General features: G+C 37.0%; 5 protein-coding genes across 10 annotated transcripts; 2 read left to right on the top strand and 3 right to left on the bottom strand.

Moving 5' to 3' along the window:
- Positions 1–63: 63 nt before the first annotated feature.
- Positions 64–2,195, bottom strand: fsn-1 (F-box/SPRY domain-containing protein 1). The gene is made up of 5 exons (NM_065645.8): positions 2,070–2,195; positions 1,717–1,930; positions 1,304–1,667; positions 1,104–1,251; positions 64–564 (listed from the first exon to the last, which is right to left on the bottom strand). Exons 1-5 carry the CDS (start codon positions 2,154–2,156, stop codon positions 379–381), a joined length of 999 nt encoding a protein of 332 aa, NP_498046.1. The 5' UTR covers positions 2,157–2,195; the 3' UTR covers positions 64–378.
- Positions 2,196–2,295: 100 nt separating this feature from the next.
- Positions 2,296–3,939, bottom strand: mrps-18C (Large ribosomal subunit protein uL3m; the record flags this gene model as incomplete). The annotated part of the gene is made up of 5 exons (NM_065644.7): positions 2,296–2,785; positions 2,831–2,995; positions 3,109–3,236; positions 3,314–3,702; positions 3,749–3,939. The coding sequence occupies 5 exons, from the start codon at positions 3,937–3,939 to the stop codon at positions 2,447–2,449; spliced, it is 1,212 nt and encodes a 403-aa protein (NP_498045.2). The 3' UTR covers positions 2,296–2,446.
- A 630-nt stretch (positions 3,940–4,569) lies between these two features.
- eri-9 (Zc3h12a-like Ribonuclease NYN domain-containing protein) lies at positions 4,570–7,067 on the bottom strand (the record flags this gene model as incomplete). 4 transcript variants are annotated; one of them, NM_001392083.1, is made up of 10 exons in its annotated part: positions 4,570–4,808; positions 4,859–4,933; positions 4,975–5,379; positions 5,427–5,695; positions 5,747–6,135; positions 6,197–6,339; positions 6,392–6,580; positions 6,626–6,776; positions 6,823–6,943; positions 6,996–7,067. In NM_001392083.1, the coding sequence occupies 9 exons, from the start codon at positions 6,891–6,893 to the stop codon at positions 4,599–4,601; spliced, it is 1,902 nt and encodes a 633-aa protein (NP_001379722.1). The 4 variants fall into 4 exon arrangements, with proteins under 4 accessions (NP_001379722.1, NP_498043.2, NP_001293626.1 ...); NM_001306697.3 differs by having other exon boundaries at positions 4,599–4,808; positions 5,747–6,141; positions 6,996–7,038; NM_001306698.3 differs by having other exon boundaries at positions 4,599–4,808; positions 6,996–7,038.
- Positions 7,068–7,343: 276 nt separating this feature from the next.
- C26E6.12 (OBG-type G domain-containing protein) lies at positions 7,344–8,915 on the top strand. Its single transcript, NM_065641.7, has 7 exons — positions 7,344–7,491; positions 7,538–7,637; positions 7,687–7,886; positions 7,936–8,141; positions 8,193–8,364; positions 8,416–8,539; positions 8,588–8,915. The coding sequence occupies exons 1-7, from the start codon at positions 7,358–7,360 to the stop codon at positions 8,822–8,824; spliced, it is 1,173 nt and encodes a 390-aa protein (NP_498042.1). The 5' UTR covers positions 7,344–7,357; the 3' UTR covers positions 8,825–8,915.
- A 397-nt stretch (positions 8,916–9,312) lies between these two features.
- Positions 9,313–17,090, top strand: set-2 (Histone-lysine N-methyltransferase set-2; the record flags this gene model as incomplete). Of its 3 annotated transcripts, none has more annotated exons than NM_065639.7 (16): positions 9,313–9,445; positions 9,505–9,642; positions 9,694–9,935; positions 9,986–10,158; positions 10,336–10,584; positions 10,656–10,844; positions 11,440–11,828; positions 11,914–12,717; positions 12,772–13,020; positions 13,780–13,830; positions 14,277–15,284; positions 15,348–15,575; positions 15,623–15,934; positions 15,982–16,092; positions 16,142–16,306; positions 16,360–17,086. In NM_065639.7, 16 exons carry the CDS (start codon positions 9,386–9,388, stop codon positions 16,513–16,515), a joined length of 4,524 nt encoding a protein of 1,507 aa, NP_498040.1. In that variant the 3' UTR covers positions 16,516–17,086. The 3 variants fall into 3 exon arrangements, with proteins under 3 accessions (NP_498040.1, NP_498039.1, NP_498041.1); NM_065638.6 differs by having other exon boundaries at positions 9,386–9,445; positions 13,771–13,830; NM_065640.6 differs by lacking the exons at positions 9,313–9,445; positions 9,505–9,642; positions 9,694–9,935; ... (4 more) ...; positions 11,914–12,717; positions 12,772–13,020 and adding an exon at positions 13,417–13,710 and having other exon boundaries at positions 16,360–17,090.
- Positions 17,091–17,619: the final 529 nt, after the last annotated feature.

Below are 17,619 nucleotides of genomic sequence, written 5' to 3'. Positions count from 1 at the left end.
TTTAGCGGATTTTTACAAAGAAAAAACCGAATAAACAATTTAAAAAGCATATAATATTATTATAAAGCGACGAAAAAGCTTCATTGAGAAATGGACCAATTATCACGAAGTGACTAGAAAAGCTCGATAAGCAATAAAAGAGATCAATATGGGAATGAGAAAGTGTGTGAGAGGAAAGCGTGCGGGAAAAAGATCTATTATGAGTGTTTTAATTACAGGTAAAGTTTAATATCAGAATTAAATAATTTTCATATTTTTCTGAAAATTATAATAACAGTAGAAATATGAGACAAGCGATGAAAACATGTGAATAATTACATTTTGAGTGGCGAATAAATACGCGCGCAGAAGTCAGAATATACGCTCTAGCGAACGTCTTCAACCCATTTGTGGACTTCCAACATACACCATTGTCACTTCTGTGTTGCCATAAACCGCACAGACAGCCGGATAGAGACGTAATGGGGGAATATGGTTGAATGCGATTCCGAGAAATTCCGAGTTTCGTTCAAAGTAAGCGACATGGGTGTCACAGTCGATTATTAGGCGGATTTTATCGCCGACCTGGAAAAAGGATTATTTCAGTTTTTAACTAATTAGTTTATTCGAAGATTTTAAACCATTATTTCAAAATATAATTTTTCAGGAAGTTAAATATTAAAAAAAAAAAACAACAAAAAAACTTGTTCTAAATTTTTAAAATTTCACTTTGTTAAAAAATATAATTTTTCTTTTCTGTACAGTTTTAGTGAATGGAAAATAATTGTTTCAATTTATCGAAGTTTGAATATTGTGAATTCTAGCCGAGGAAATAAAAAAAATGGTTTGAATTTCTAGCACTTTTCACAATGCAGATATACAGAAAAAGTTAATTATTGGAAATTTCTCGACAACTCAAAAAAAACTCGTCATGCGATTTTACCATGACGTTCATGTTTCTTAAATTGTTAGAGATGAAAAATTGAACTTTTTCACATATTAAACAACTTTATAAAACAAGAACGTCGTATTTTGTAAAATTGTGGCCCAATACCGTTGTTTCGTCCTAGAACGAAATATATTTGCTTGCATCGGCTTATAACTGAATTTTTTTAGTGAAATACCTCATATTTCGGAGGATTGTTCATTTTTGGATAAACACCAAGCTGTGCTCCATTGTGCATCAAAACATTATCTACAAGATTCCATCCCCATGATTGATCATCTGATCCGAGGAGAGCAACATAGCCAACACAGTGAAGAGCAGCATGTCTGAAAATGTTAAAGATATATCTTTAAATTTTCAAATAAATTAACTACTCACTTAGTAGCAATACCAACAACGGCTACAGTTCCCAACGGTCCATCCCAAGTTATATCAAATGCGTGTACTCCTTTTGAAATCCCTCGTTTTCCACGGACACCGTCTGTTGACTGAGCAACTGGCTGCCGGTGAACAGTGAAACCGTTGGTACGGATGTAGTTATTTCTTGAAATATCGCTCGTATTCCAGGCAAAATACCAGGCTCTCAGCTTCTTTTTTGCAGATCCCAGCTCGGCGAGCAGGAAGGGATCGGAAACTGCTGCTTCTGGAAGCTTCTTGCCAAGAAGGTACTGCCATATGTCACTGTCTTCCATTGAAAGAGCGTTATTCCAACTATGACAGGTTAGCATTGCAGATCGTAGGTCTGAAAACAGAGCCATGTAACTTCAAGGGGGAAAATGTTATATGTTTACCTTTCAATGGTAAATACTGAAAAATCTGATTCAGTACTTTCAGAGGAAGTCTAGAAGCTGACACTTCCGGGCGTCGTGGAGAACGTCGTCGTCTTGGGGGAATGCTATGCGGAGTCAATTGTTTTGGTGATTCATCTGGGGTTCCTGATGATGGATTCCCTTCGTCATCACATTCCACCATTGAAGTTTTTCGTTCTTTCGGGCTTTCCACTTGCTGAAAATTTAATATATTTCCCTTTTTTATTATTTTATAGCTTGTTTTCATAAACAATTTTTTAAAAATATTGTCTAGCTTTGAAGTTTGAAAAATTCAAGTTTCAAAAACAGTATTTTGAAAAAAGAAAGCAACTCACTTCCAACCCACTACTTTTCATAGGCGTTGAGGCCGTCAAATTGCACTGTTCGTCTGGAACAATCGTTTCCCCGTCGTTTTCAGCCATACTTCTCGATTAACCAGCTCACCACAGTCTTGTCATTCGCTTCAAATTGAGAATCCAAGTTTCAGAATGCATAATGTTAAGAAATAAAGTAAATCTCGGTAAACGACCGGTTTGGAAAAAAATCAACAAATAATTGAATATAAACTCTGCTTTTTGGTATTCAGAACAAACAAAAACAATGCAAAACAATGAAAAATCTATAAATCTACGGAACAAAAATTCTAATAAACCGAATTTCGACAAAAAACGATAAAGGAAAACCGTAATATATCATAAAATTAGATACACCATTACTTTTTAACTTTTGCAATCTTAGCTTTCGTTTTATCTCTTCCAGTGGCCTTCTTGGCGTCGGCATCAGTGAATAAAATGGATGGAGATGTGAAACGGAACAGTTTGGGCGAGAATTTTTCGTTGAAAAGAAGATTTTTGGGAATTGTGCCTTCTTCGGGTTCTGTCTCCGGTTCTTCTTCGATGGTTTCTAGTGATGGAGCCCATGTTGGCATTGGGCCGGATTTCAGACGTTTTTCTTCTTGTAAGCAATCTTTAAGTAGAATTGTTTCTCCAATATCACCAGGTACACTTCCTTTCACATAAATTACTTGTTTATCTACATTGATTCGAACAATCTTAAATAAATGAATTGAAAATTAAAATCGAGAGCAATTTCTTACTTCCAAACCAGAAACAGTCCTCCACTCATAACCCATATGTCCCGGCATACGTTTTCCTGGCCAAATTCGAGCATCGCCGACTGAACCAACGGAACCAATTCTACGATGTGATTTTGTGGTACGTCTTGTCGGTTGTCCACGCATTCCCCATCGATGCATTCCACCCTGAAAACGACTAGTTTCGAAAATATTTCGCAAGGGTTGAGAGATTATTTTGCTCCTTGGCTTGCAAGGGAAATTTTGGAAGTTTTAGACTATTGTAAATTGAAAAAAATTACCTGGAATCCCCAGTCAATAGTTTTTCCAGTAGCAGTTACATATTGACCAACTCCGAAGTGACGGGCATCAAGTGGCTGTCCAGCACTGGGGAGAGCGTCTTCTGTTACCAGGAAACATCCGAGTTTCTCTGAATTTATTTTTTTAACCATGAATTTACGGTGAAGGACTATCGAAAAGCGGAGCAAAACACAAAAAAAACCCAACCTTTCACTGGAATTCCTGCGCGAACAAATTGCCTACGGTACCCAAGCGTGTATTTTGTTGGATCATCATTTCCGGCACCCACTGTAACTCTCCACATAGGACCGTGACGATTGAAAGCCTTTCTTTTTCCGACGGCTGACGATTTATACCAAGCCTCTGGTGATGTAATACTGACAACATGATTTTCATCAACTTCAAGCACAGTGCACAGAATTCGGTTTCCTTCATTTGTCCATTGTGGGAGCATTCCGATTTTGCGGACAACCAGACCCACACGTCTTGATGAATCTGGAATGTCAACAACTGAGACATTGGTTTCTTGAGAATTTTGAAATGCAATGGTGGACGCCGCAAGAGTTTCTTTCTCAATTACGGTTTCAAGCAGATTTCTGAACAAAAACGTTTGCTAAACAGGTAAGAATTAATGCAACTTACTTTGTCCCCTGGCTAATACCCACACTGCTTTTCGGCACACTCTCTTTGACTGGCGGAAGCCATGGAGCTGGGGTCAATGTTCTTCTGCGACCTCTCTGCTGACTGATATGTCCACTGAAGGCCATTAGAATTCTCCCGGCCCATTCTGGAGTCGGACCCGTCGTCACACTGGATACCAGTGAACGGAGCATCTGTAATTAAGATTAAATATTAGTGAGATATAATTGATCATGAAATTCTAGAATAAAAATGAAGAAAATATCATCAGAAACTCCGCATGGAAATAAAAATGCGAGATACGAGAGCTGGACGAAATATAAAATGATGGCATAGCTAATTATAGCTTTATACCTTGAATGAATAACACTTCTGACAAGCATCAAAGAAACTTGTGTTAAAATAGTAGCTATTCAGCCAAATGAAGTGATTGATTCTGCTAAGTAATGAAAAATGGGAATAAAAAAGTCGGTAATGATAATCTGACGGGAAGATACTGAGAACAGAGGAACTAACGAATAAATCGAGAAGAACAAATAATTCGAAGGTTAGGCATATTACTTAAAATGAAATTATAACTAAAAGACGAACTTCAAATTCAAAAGAAGCTTGCTAACTTTACTTTAGCCCGACTTTAATCAATGCTCCTGAGAAACTGGGTGTTTCGTATGCGGCTAAACAACACGCGCATACGGAATTTCGGAGTGTTGTTGCCAGAAAATTCAAATAAAATTTTTCAAACAAAAAATGCAATTGTTTGTTTAAAATACAATTTTCAGGGTATATATTACCAAGAATTTTTAAAATAAAAGTTTAAAACCAAAGAAATGCGAAAATATTTTTATTGAACATATTAATTATCAATTTTTGAGAAAATAGGCCAATAAAGAAGGTCCTTCCCGTTCTGAATGTCTTGAATTGCCATAGCAACATCATCCATGCGAGTTTTTTGCATAAAACTAGGTAAAAGTTCTGGCACGTAACGTTTTATAATCATAAGGAATACTCTTATTTGGCGATAGCGTTGGAAATGGAAAATAGAGAGTTGCGCCATAGAGGAAATCTGAAATATTGATGATAAATCAATCTGAACGGAAAACTGGAAAAAATAACCAAATATGTTTGTTGCTCAAGAGTTAACTGATGCGGGGAATATTCAAATTCTTCGTTTTCAGATTTCTGATCACGCTGAAAAAATTTAGACTTTACAAAATTTAGATTGCACCTACGTTTTCGGATAAGTCGCCTGAGCTGGAAGCAACATCGACGATAGCTCCTTCTTCAGAATCTTCTGATATTTCAGAACATTCCTCTTTAATCAAATATTCTTGTTTCAACGTTTGTGGATCAGCAGGTTCATCCTCAGAGTCTTCCATAGCTCCACTGATTTTTTGATGTGATTCTTCTAGGACAGTTGTGCTTGATACGGCTGAAGAACTCCCTTCAGGTTTCAAAACTCTAGATTCTTCAACGAAATCTTGTGCGAGTATTTTTTTCGGAAGATTATTGACTAGGAATACTGTGCAAATTAGAAATTCATCAAGTCTTTTAGAATAACGATTAATCACTGGAAAGCATTGAATAGCGTTTCGGGTTAGAAACTCTTCCGCTGAGGAAACAAAGACTCCATGGACCTAAAATTTATTTTCAAATTAACGAATTTTGAAACTAAAAGAATAACCTTTTCAGCTTCAAGCAATACTTGTCGTTCCACAGCCCTCCGACTCCGCCCGTCAACAAACTGTATAAGTTTTGAATTGCACAAGAATTGAAAAATAGTCGAGTCATCGACTTTTTGGTTAGTTGTATCGTTATAATAATCTGGCAAGTATATTACAGTTTGGCACCCGTCTAGAATGAAATTTAAAAGTATTTCAAGTAGAGATCTCGTGGAAATTATTGGAAGCGACGATGAGATCGGAATTAGCATGTCCATGAATGATAAGCCATCTGAAACGAATTATTCAAAGTTAAAAACATCTAAATATGAAAGTAACCAACCTATAAATACGGGTCTAAGCATACAATCCGTGCTTCTTTGGTTAAAAATTGGAGTATTTTCTGATCCGATTTGATAATTACATATTAATGATAAATCGTTGTTACGCAGCAATTTAAGCCGCTGATGTTCATCAAAATGGCATGAAAAGTTCTTAATTGTGAGGCGACTCGTTGATTCCAAGAAATCATCATGTTTCTGGAAGTGTAGAAGCCACAATATTTCTTGAATACTTTTCAATATTTTTTTTCGTTTTTTGCGTTTTTTTTCTTGTAACGTGGTCCCTGTGTATGAATGGAGTTTAGTTTGTCGTTGTTTTTCTATTTGTTTGAACTGCAAATCTGGAGCCGAAAAGTGCCCATCAAGCCATGGGCGAAAATTTGGAGTATCTCTGAAACTTGTCAAAGGTATTTAATTAAAAAATATATTCACTCTATATTGAAAAGGCTTACTTTGCAGGGAAAAGCATGTCGAAAATCTCGCTCGCAGTTCCAGTTTCCTGAGGATTGAAATAATACATTTCTTCAAGAAATGGACGTTGAGGTGTCTCTCCACTCACAACTCCACAGGGTTTAGCCACGAACTTGCGGTTTATCTAAAACAAAATATATCTTCAATAAACTATTGAAAACCTAAAAACAGCTTACTCGTCCTTGTTTATTTTTTCGGCCAGCTCGAAGTTCCTGGAGTCTTGCTTCAAGTTGTAGAAGTTCTGGAGGATACTCGGGCTTCGTTTCAGATATTCTGAGTTTATTTGTTTTCAAGACTTCCTTCTTCACTACCGGCTCTTCCTTTCCACTATCTGATTCAGAAATACAAATTATTCGGCGGAAATTCTGAAATAGTAATACATTTTTCTAATTAACATGATACAAACAAACCGTCGCATTCCGAATTGATGGTCGAGCAGGCGGAAATTTCAAATTACTCGATTCTTCTGATTCTGTTTCTTTTTCAATTTTTCTTTGATCATTGTTCTTTTCAGAAAATGTGCAGTCTTCTACCTCGGGAGTCGGTGGTTTTGAAGCTGGCCTGCAATTTTGATCCAGATGAAGAATAGACTTATATTTATATGTACTTCTCTGATTTTCTCACAACCTGCTCGTCCTCTGAGGTGCTTGGTGTTAATGCCACACAGAATCGGTACATCTGAGAATTATATAGAAGAAAAGTTACTTGAGAGGCGGCACAAGGATACGCTGTAAAAATTAGAAACTGTTCAAACAAAAAATGTTTTTAAAACTTTCCTACGGTAATTCTGTTGGTCTCGCAACGAAAGCTGGACTCCAGACATGCGCCTTTAATTCTCACGATGATACGGCTTTAATCAATTTTTTTTATTATTTATTATTATTTATTTTCGGTATTACATAAACATATTGAACGGAATCAGCTAGAAAATCGTAATGAAACGAATTTATATAACCACCTGTTTTAAATTATACAAGTTTTCATCAACATTGAAAGAAAAAATAAAGTGCATCCTTTTTTAAATGAAAATCTTCAGCGCTCTTCAACAAAAATGTTTCAAATCATCTCCTATGACCTAAATTTGAGACGATCGTCGGCCACGGCCGTTCTCTAAAATAATTTAAATTCAGAATTCTCACGCGATGAGACTCACTCTTCTTCTTCGCGAAACCATTTCTCAAGTCCAGAAACTCATAAAAGACGATTTGAATGTTTTGAAAATCGATAAATACTTGGTGAACATAAAAGCAGGTTCTGGAGGTTCTGGATTGTCAAGGTTATACTCTTTTGTTCACAAAAGTTCATATTTTTTGTTTCTTCAGGTACAACGGAGTCGGTGGAAATGGAGGAGACATTTACTTTGTTGCAAAACCTTCACTTGCATTCACAGATATCAAAAAACGACTTAAAAACAAAATGAAAGTAAGTTTTCTTAAGCTTTATTTATTCTATTAAAATCGAACAATTTCAGATACGATCAGAAAACGGCGAAGCAGCCACTAAAATCATGTTGATTGGACAACACGCGAAGCATCAATTTTTCGATGTTCCAGTTGGGATTGAAGTTGTTGATCGAGAGAAAAACAAGCTAATTGCACGTTGCTCCAAACCTTTCCATCGATATCTTATTGCACGCGGAGGTGAAGGTGGATACTCTAAAATCGGTTATAAGTAAGTTTTCAAATTCAAATCTCAAAAATTCAAAAATAATAATTTCCAGAGGTTCGAAAGGTGACACCTTTGACGTGGAAATTCACTTAAAACTGCGGCCGAATATTGGATTACTTGGATTCCCAAATGCTGGAAAGTCAACACTTTTGAAGGCTTTGGTTCCAGAAAAATCTGTTAAAATTGCGGATTATGCTTTTACAACAGTTAATCCGCAAGTAGCATTTTTTAAAAATAAAGAAGAATTTAGCGTTGAAGGTGATTTTCCCTTATTTTTTAAAACAATTAAGCTAAATTTCAAAGCTTTAGACCCATCGTTCACTCTCTCTATTGCCGATTTACCTGGAATTATCGAAGGTGCATCTATGAATCGAGGCAAGGGATACAAGTTTCTGAAACATTTGGAATATGCTGATATTGTTGTTATGGTTGTTGATTGTCAAGGATTTCAGTTGAAAAATGAACTTGATTGCCCTTTTAGGTAGTTTTCTTTAAACGACTTGGCACTGAAGCACGACTTTTACATTTTCAGAAACCCGCTGGAATCAATTGCTCTTTTAAATCGCGAAGTGGAACTCTATAATCAAAAATTAGCAAGAAAACCTGTAATATGTGTATTAAATAAAATTGACGCACTCGATGAAAATGAAAAAACCGTAAGAACTTGTATAATATATCATTTTCCTAATTGTTTCTTAACCTAGAATATCTCATCTCTTGCTAAATCTCTTCAATCTCAAAAATGGATCGATATGGTGCCTGAAGAGATGAGGCCGAAGATACCGATGAGATTCGAACACGTTGTGCAACTCAGTGCTAGAAGTGGAAAAATCGACGAATTTACGAATGTTCTGAAGTTAATGAGGCACCATCTTCATGCTTTGAAAGATGTACAAGATAATCCAGAAAACACAAAACATGTTAAAAAGAGATTTCTATAAATTACTGTTCTTCGATAATTATAAATTTAGTTGTTTCTGTTTATTTTGTATCAATTTTTAACAATGGTTTTATTCATAAATGTTCTCTTTTATTGAATAGCAAACTTCATATCCAGACCATAGAGCTTTGATTCCAGTTTATTGGCTTGCCCTGTTTTTTTTTAAAGAAATATAATTTGAATTACCGCGCAAATATGACCTCATGGCCGTGGCCGCGGCTATTTGACCTAGAAACGTCACCACGCATTTACTAGGCCAACACTGTTTTTCGCGCCGATTCACCGGCAAACGGCAGTTTCTCTGCCATTTTTGCAGGTTTTAAAAATGTTTTTTTCAATATTTTCTGTTCAAATTCAAAAATCTAGTTTATTTAAAATTGAAACATAGAAAAAATTTCCCGAGTTTTGATTTGCATTAGCTTCTAATCGTGATTTTTCGAAGAACATCAAAAATACCACTACATTGACTAAAAACAGAAACGTTTTCAGATTTCTACTGTGCATCGGATGAAAATTGCACAGTAGTTTGCAATCTTCTGCATCAATAAATAATTGATGGGAAATGTCCACACATGATATGAACCATCATCCTCCGCGGAAATCGCATTCAAAGCGAGATAAGGTAATTGGAACTTGATATTTTATTAACGATTTCAGATGTTTAACCCGTAATAATTTCAGCCCAGTTCAAGCAACAGCGGCCCAAAAATTGAAAATCATAAGTGCAAATGGGCTTGGCAGAAGGTTTTCGAAACAGGAAAGTCGTTTTTGCGGCGTGATGGTTTTCCACAGGATTGCAAATCGAAAGAGGATTTTGAGGTATTCTAATTCTAGCAAATTTCACTTATTTCGAATTCATAATTTTTTCAGCGAATAAAACGCACTGGCGTGAGAAAAACAAGTGAGAATATGCTTGAAGATCCTAGAAAGAATTTTGAAAGTCTTCAACAATCATCGGTATATCAAACCAACTCCTTCCGGAATCCACGATACTTATGTCGAGCCCATCTTCGCGTAGATTCGTATTATTGTACAATTCCACCAAAACGAGAAGTTTCTTTGTTTAATATGGACGACAATTGTACAGAAGTTTTGCTCCGGGATTTTGCAAAGTAAGCATTTAAAACCCGGAATTTCATTCTTCAATGTACATTTTTTTCAGGGATTGTGGAAAGGTTGAGAAAGCTTACGTGTGTATTCATCCCGAAACAAAGCGGCATATGAAAATGGCATATGTTAAGTTTGCGACCGTCAAGGAGGCTCACAATTTTTACAGCATGTATCATGCTCAAAATTTACTTGCCACAAAATGTACACCTCGTATTGATCCTTTCCGTAAGTTTTTTTCTGTAGGATTTTGCTTCAAATTGCTCAAAATGACCCCAGACTAGCAAATTTAGCAGAAAAGGCGGTAAATGTATAAGTTTGAGAAAATTCGGTGCTGGAAATCCCCGAACATCCCCTCCAAGAAAGTTTTTCAAGAATTTCCACTGTATTCTGATTATATTTCAGTGTCAATTCTCAATGAAGAATACGAAGTTGCAACTAATGGACAAGTCCTCCCAATTCTTCCTGACGATCTTGCCTCAATCGATCCGAGTGTTCTTCGAGATCTTCGAGCCAATTTCCTGCGAGATCAGAATGAGAAATATGAGCTAGCTATGAGAAATACGTATGAAGATGAAGGAGGAATGTTATCTGGTGTTATAATGGATACTTCTGATCATTATGAGCGTGATTATACAATGGATCATGATGTTGGTAAGTTGATTTCGAAAACCACACCATGAAAATATGTTTCCCCCAATATAAAATGTGTAATCTTCTTACAGGACCTTCTTCAATGAAAATGTCTCCTATACCACCACCTCCGATCAAAGAAGAATCACCTCCACCACCGCCACCTCCTCCAGTGGCTTCCGTTTCGAATCTTGCTCCAGTTCCATCAGTACAGCTTCCGTATTACAACAACATTCAGCCAAGTTCAAGTACTATGCACATGCCAGAGTTTCGACCAACTGGTAAGTTGATATTAATTGTTTCCTACGTTTGTGCACTGATTTCACCCCAATCTCACTTGTATTGCATGTATGCTTCTTGCATGAGCACTTTTCAGAGTCAAAACCGGGAAAATCGAATATTCCGTTGACAAAAAATCATAAAAGTCACAAGGAAAATTATTACGATTCGAAATTCAAAAGTGAACCGAACATTGACGATCTTGTTATAAGTTGTCAAGAAAATAACTTTAAATTTGGCGGTTGGACGAAGCAGACGAAACACGTTTTCTCGATTCCAGTGGCACGTCATTTCAATAATAATAATATCAAATCTTCTAAAGTTGATGAGAAGAAAGAGATGAATGGATCACATAATCGGAACTACAAGATTCGAGAGGATTTCAGGCCGTATTCACAAGGTTTTGTTGCTTCTCACTGCGCTTTCCAAATATTGTACACGGTTTCCTTTGTTTTTTAGTCACTTACTAACATTTTTTTCTCTCAAACTTGTCTAAAAATCTGAGTTTTCATGTATGCACTGAATTGCAAATTTTATTGTTGTTTAATGTGATTTGCTGGTTCGATACACAATAATCTATAATGCTATTCTTTTCAGAACCTCCACCATCGTATTCCCGTGAGGATCCTTACCGAAGCACAAGTCGAAGCTCGCTTTCTCGCCACAGAAATAGATCGAGAAGTCCATCCGATGGTATGGATCGTTCTGGACGTAGTTCCAGCCGACGGACTCATCGAAGGCCTGAATCAAGAAATGGATCGAAAAATGCAAATGGGGACGTTGTGAAGTACGAAACTTATAAGATGGAAAAACGGAAAATTAAGTACGAGGGAGGAAATAAGAAATATGAGCAAGTTCATATAAAGGAACGGACTGCTGTGATACGAGGAAAAAATCAGTTGGAGAATGTTTCTTCCGAATCTGCATCGGGAAGCTCTTCTGTCGATACTTATCCAGATTTTTCAGATGAAGAAAGAAAGAAGAAGGTACGATCTTTGAAACAAAATCCATATTATCACTTTTATATCTTTTTAAGCTTAATAACCGTCGAAACAAAAATTATGATTTCAGAAACGTCCAAAATCTCCTAATCGATCGAAAAAAGATTCCCGAGCTTTTGGATGGGATTCAACGGACGAATCTGACGAGGATACTCGAAGACGACGATCCGGAAGATCTCAGAATCGAAGCTCGGAACGAAAATTTCAAACTACTTCCTCCTCCTCAACACGGCGTGAACTTTCAAGCACTCACACAAATAGTGTCCCAAATTTGAAATCTCATGAAACTCCGCCGCCACCACCACCAAAAGGTCATCCATCAGTGCATCTTCAAACACCATATCAACACGTACAACCGCAAATGATCCCTGCTACTTATTATAATTTGCCCCCACAGCATATGGCTCCACCACCGATAACCACGAGTTTACCACCGTTTTGCGATTTTTCTCAACCACCACCAGGATTTACCCCCACTTTCAAGCCCATCACAAATGCTCCTTTGCCAACTCCCTATCAAGCATCCAACATTCCACAGCCGGGATTGGTTCAAATAGCAGCACTATCAGCAGCTCCAGAACCTTTCAGTTCAATACCAGGACCACCACCAGGGCCTGCGCCTATTCAAGAAGATGTTGGTAGAGCAGAGTCTCCTGAGAAACCGTCTCTTTCTGAGAGATTTTCTGGGATTTTTGGACCAACCCAACGCGAAGAACCTGCACAAGTCGAAGTTGAATATGACTATCCCCTCAAACACTCGGAATCTCATGATGATCGTCATTCGTTAGAAGATATGGATGTCGAGGTTTCCAGTGATGGAGAAACTGTATCCAATGTTGAGAAAATCGAGTGTATGGAGGAAAAGAAACGACAGGTAACTATTTCAATGATCATTTTTAATTATATAATTTAATTTTTATAACTTCAGGATCTCGAACGTATTGCAATTGCTCGAACACCGATTGTGAAAAAGTGCAAGAAGAGAATGATGGATGAGCTCAGCAGAAAAGTGGCTGAAGATATTCGCCAGCAAATTATGCGACAGTGCTTTGCTGCATTGGACGAAAAACTTCATTTGAAAGCTATTGCTGACGAAGAAAAACGGAAAAAGGAACGAGAGGAGAAAGCAAGGCAAGAAGCTGAAAAACCGAGCAATCATTTGATTGCTGATATGATGGTGAGCGATTTATTATTATTTTCTCGAAAACTGAGTATTTGTGATGTACTATGGAACAGTGATGGAGCCCAGAAATGTACTAATTCCCCCTTTTTCTCATCGTTTTTGTTGGAAATGTATATGAAATATTTTACCTTCTGAAAATTACTTGACCAAAAGTAAAAATAAAAGTAAAATTATTTTCTGAGAGAACAAACATTTCTCTTTATTTCTATATAAATTTTAAACAAAAAAACTTCGATGAGAGAAAGGGGATTTTGTAACTATGTGATAGATCTCTGATAAAAATTGATATTTGTGTAGATTCCAGATATTTTAACCTCTTCCCTCATCCCGCCACCCGTTAGTTTTTCGCGCGAACATTTGAATTTGTCCCCATATGTCTGCGTCTCTTCCTCCCCTCTTCCCTCTCTCCACTCACAAACAAATTACGGGTCAAAAACGTTTCATTTCGAATTGGTTTAACCTTTTCTTGTATATATTTCGTCCTTTTTATTAATAATGTATAATAACTCGGCTCCTTATCTAAATCACAGTTCTCTGAATACTGTTCGAAAGAAAGTTGTGACAGTTCGGCGGGTTCTCCCATCTTTACCACCACCTCCTCCGCCTCCTCCATCACTGTATCCACCTTGTTCCGTGTTCAAGGTTCCATATATACCACAAAGGGTCTATAGAAGTATCAATTCGGTGAGCGTTAGAACATTAAAAACTTAATTTTTTAAATAAGCATTATTAATCCTGGAAAAGCCTTCTCAGACTCTCTACAACAATCAATCGTTTGCCAGCTCGTCACGTGGATTCTACAGAGTAAGTCGCTATATTATTTATATATTATTATTCAATTTGTGAGATTACATTTCTCAACATATGAAAATACACTCATTTTTTCGTCATACCACGACTGTAGTAGTTTATTAAAAATAGTGTAAAATGTTTAAAATAAAATATTTTGACGAACTTCAAACAATTTTGGAAAAGAAACGATCATTTCTGAATTTTAAAGTGCAAACCCACGTTTCTTTAATTCACAGAGAACAAGAAAAATCAGCGGTGTTTTCTTCTAAAAATTGTTCTAAAATAATGGTAAGCTTTTTCTGAGATTAAAATTTCATCAATTTAGTTGTAAATATGAATTTAAATATTTTGGTCTAAACATTTCCACGTTTCATATTAGTTTTTAATTCAAAAAAATTTAATGCACCAGTACTTATATTTTGTATTTTCCTGAACTCTTCCATAAACATATTTTGCAGAAACAAAAGCCGATTCCAAAAAGCCATCCCAAACACCAAGAGCACCATCATCATGCGAAGGCATCAGTTTCGACCCCAGTCCATTCGTCAAGCACGTCAAGGAATTCATCCGTAGCTCCAACACCTCAACGTACAGTTTCCACGTCGTCATCGTCTTCATCGGCCGCAACATCAGCTCGAGTATCAGAAGATGAATCGGATTCCGACAGCACGCCGGGTGAAGTTCAAAGACGCAAAACATCAGTTTTGAGCAATGACAAGCGACGAAGACGTGCTTCGTTTAGTTCAACAAGTATTCAAAGTAGTCCAGAAAGGCAAAGAGATGTCTCATCGAGCTCTCGAACTTCTTCATCTTCGTCTACAAGCTCAATGAAGCAGGAAGAAACTGCTGATGAAAAGTCACGAAAACGCAAGTTGATTATGTCAAGCGATGAGTCGTCTACAACAGGATCAACTGCAACATCAGTTGTGTCAAGTAGGCAAAGTAGTTTGGAGCCTCAACAAGAGAAGACGGACGGAGAACCACCGAAAAAGAAATCACAGACAGATTTTATTTCTGAACGAGTTTCGAAGATTGAAGGTGAAGAGAGACCACTACCAGAGCCAGTGGAAACTTCTGGTCCAATAATCGGTGATTCTTCGTATCTACCATATAAAATAGTACATTGGGAGAAAGCAGGTATAATTGAAATGAATCTTCCGGCAAACTCCATACGAGCCCACGAGTATCATCCTTTCACAACGGAACACTGCTATTTCGGAATAGACGATCCAAGGCAACCGAAAATTCAAATATTTGATCATTCACCGTGCAAATCGGAGCCAGGAAGTGAACCTCTAAAAATAACACCAGCTCCATGGGGACCTATAGACAATGTTGCGGAAACCGGACCCTTGATTTACATGGATGTTGTTACTGCACCCAAAACAGTCCAGAAGAAGCAGAAACCGAGAAAACAAGTTTTTGAAAAGGATCCCTACGAGTATTATGAACCACCACCAACCAAGGTAAGTATTTTCTGTTTATTTAATTAATTGCTTTGTCAAATAATATAATGTGCGATCTTTCAGCGCCCAGCTCCTCCGCCACGCTTTAAGAAAACATTCAAACCACGATCTGAAGAGGAAAAGAAGAAAATCATCGGAGACTGCGAAGATCTGCCCGATTTGGAAGATCAATGGTATTTGAGGGCAGCACTTAATGAAATGCAAAGTGAAGTTAAAAGTGCTGATGAATTGCCCTGGAAGAAAATGTTAACCTTCAAAGAAATGTTGAGATCAGAAGATCCTCTGTTAAGAGTGAGTTATACTTTTACTACTATTCTATTCATCAACATAATTTTCAGCTCAACCCGATTCGTTCGAAAAAAGGACTGCCAGATGCTTTCTACGAGGATGAAGAACTCGATGGAGTAATTCCGGTAGCTGCTGGATGCTCTCGTGCTCGACCATACGAGAAGATGACAATGAAGCAGAAAAGGAGTCTTGTGAGACGTCCTGATAATGAATCGCATCCGACTGCAATCTTCAGTGAAAGAGATGAAACCGCGATTCGGCATCAGCATCTGGCCAGTAAAGATATGAGATTGCTCCAACGTCGATTGCTTACGTCACTTGGTGATGCTAACAATGATTTCTTCAAGATAAATCAGCTCAAAGTAGTTTTCCAAAAAAAAGATGTTTGCCATAAAACATAAATTTACAGTTCCGCAAAAAGATGATCAAGTTTGCACGTTCTCGTATTCACGGATGGGGTCTCTACGCGATGGAGTCGATTGCACCAGATGAGATGATTGTGGAGTATATAGGACAGACGGTCAGTTTTTTTTGTGAAATTAAATTCCGAAGTATTGATTTTTTTTCAGATCCGATCTCTGGTGGCCGAAGAACGAGAAAAGGCTTATGAACGTCGTGGAATCGGAAGTTCATATCTGTTCCGAATTGATCTGCATCATGTGATCGATGCAACAAAGCGTGGAAATTTTGCTCGATTTATTAATCACTCGTGCCAACCTAATTGCTACGCGAAGGTACGTAGTTAATTTGATAATCTGATTTTAAAAAAATAATTTAAAATTTTTAGGTTCTTACAATCGAAGGCGAGAAGCGGATAGTCATCTACAGCCGAACAATTATCAAGAAGGGTGAAGAAATCACGTATGACTACAAGTTCCCAATTGAAGACGACAAAATAGATTGTCTGTGTGGTGCGAAGACGTGTCGTGGATATCTTAATTGATATGATTCGTCTAGTTTTTAAAATTTATATTCCATTCGATCTCTTCTAGTTTTTTAATATTTTTTATTTATTTAAATTTTCCTATCCAATTCCCAATTCGCTGGTTCGAAGTTGGAAATTGCTATCTGATAAGAATAGGCCGGTTCCTACTTTTTTTTTAAATATTGAAAACTGTATCATTGTTATTCATTCTCCTTATGGTGAGCTGAGAAATCCTTGTATTATTAGTGGAATTCGTTATTGTTGAACAATTGTTTGAGTGTATGTTATACGATACAAGCTCCCCTTTTCAACTAGATACTTCTACATTTTATCAAATCTCTTGTTTCTCTATAGGTTTACGAATTGTTTTCTTGGAGGATTTCCTCTACAGTCTCTTGTTTATCTCTCTATACTTGAACATCTCTGAAATCATTCATTTTCCCTTGAACTCTGAACAATTGGTCTTTCCAAAACAACCTCCCATTCAAGTCTTTATTCATTCGTGTTTAAAGTTAATTTCAGCTAGTCTGAATAGTTTTATGTTTTAAAAAGTGTTTTATTATGTTCTTTAAATGAAATAATTTTAAAAGTCATGGTTTTCGTATTTTAAAAAATTTTGTTCATTTCAGTTCGATTCATATTTCTGGTATTTATCAGCGATAGTGAAGAGACCCGAAGAACTCGGGGGATGTCCAACTGGGGGGATTACCAACTCGGGGGATTGGCCCCGCCCACAGAACCGTGGCTTGCAATACGCCCATTTCTGCAACTGCCGCACGATTTTAAAATTGTATTTTTATCAATAGAGCGAGGATTAACAAGAAAAAATGATTTTAAAACCGTGCGGCAGTTGCAGAAATGGGCGTATTGCAAGCCACGGTTCTGTGGGCGGGGCCAATCCCCCGAGTTGGTAATCCCCCCAGTTGGACATCCCCCGAGTTCTTCGGGTCTCATAGTGAAAATTAAACAGGTTTTCCAGTTTACTATTTATTTAAAAAAATACCTATGTATATACATTTTTTTAAAAGTTACCTAGGTTCGAAACATGACCATTTTCGGTTCAAAAAATATGATACCGGATCTTTTCAATAATTCATGATTCGTTTTGTCATGTTTTTTGTT

Source organism: Caenorhabditis elegans, chromosome III (assembly GCF_000002985.6).
Source record: "Caenorhabditis elegans chromosome III".
Classification (NCBI taxonomy): Eukaryota; Metazoa; Nematoda; class Chromadorea; order Rhabditida; family Rhabditidae; genus Caenorhabditis; species Caenorhabditis elegans.
The sequence above is the reverse complement of the archived record's forward strand: the minus strand, read 5'-3'. Positions and strand labels throughout refer to the sequence as shown.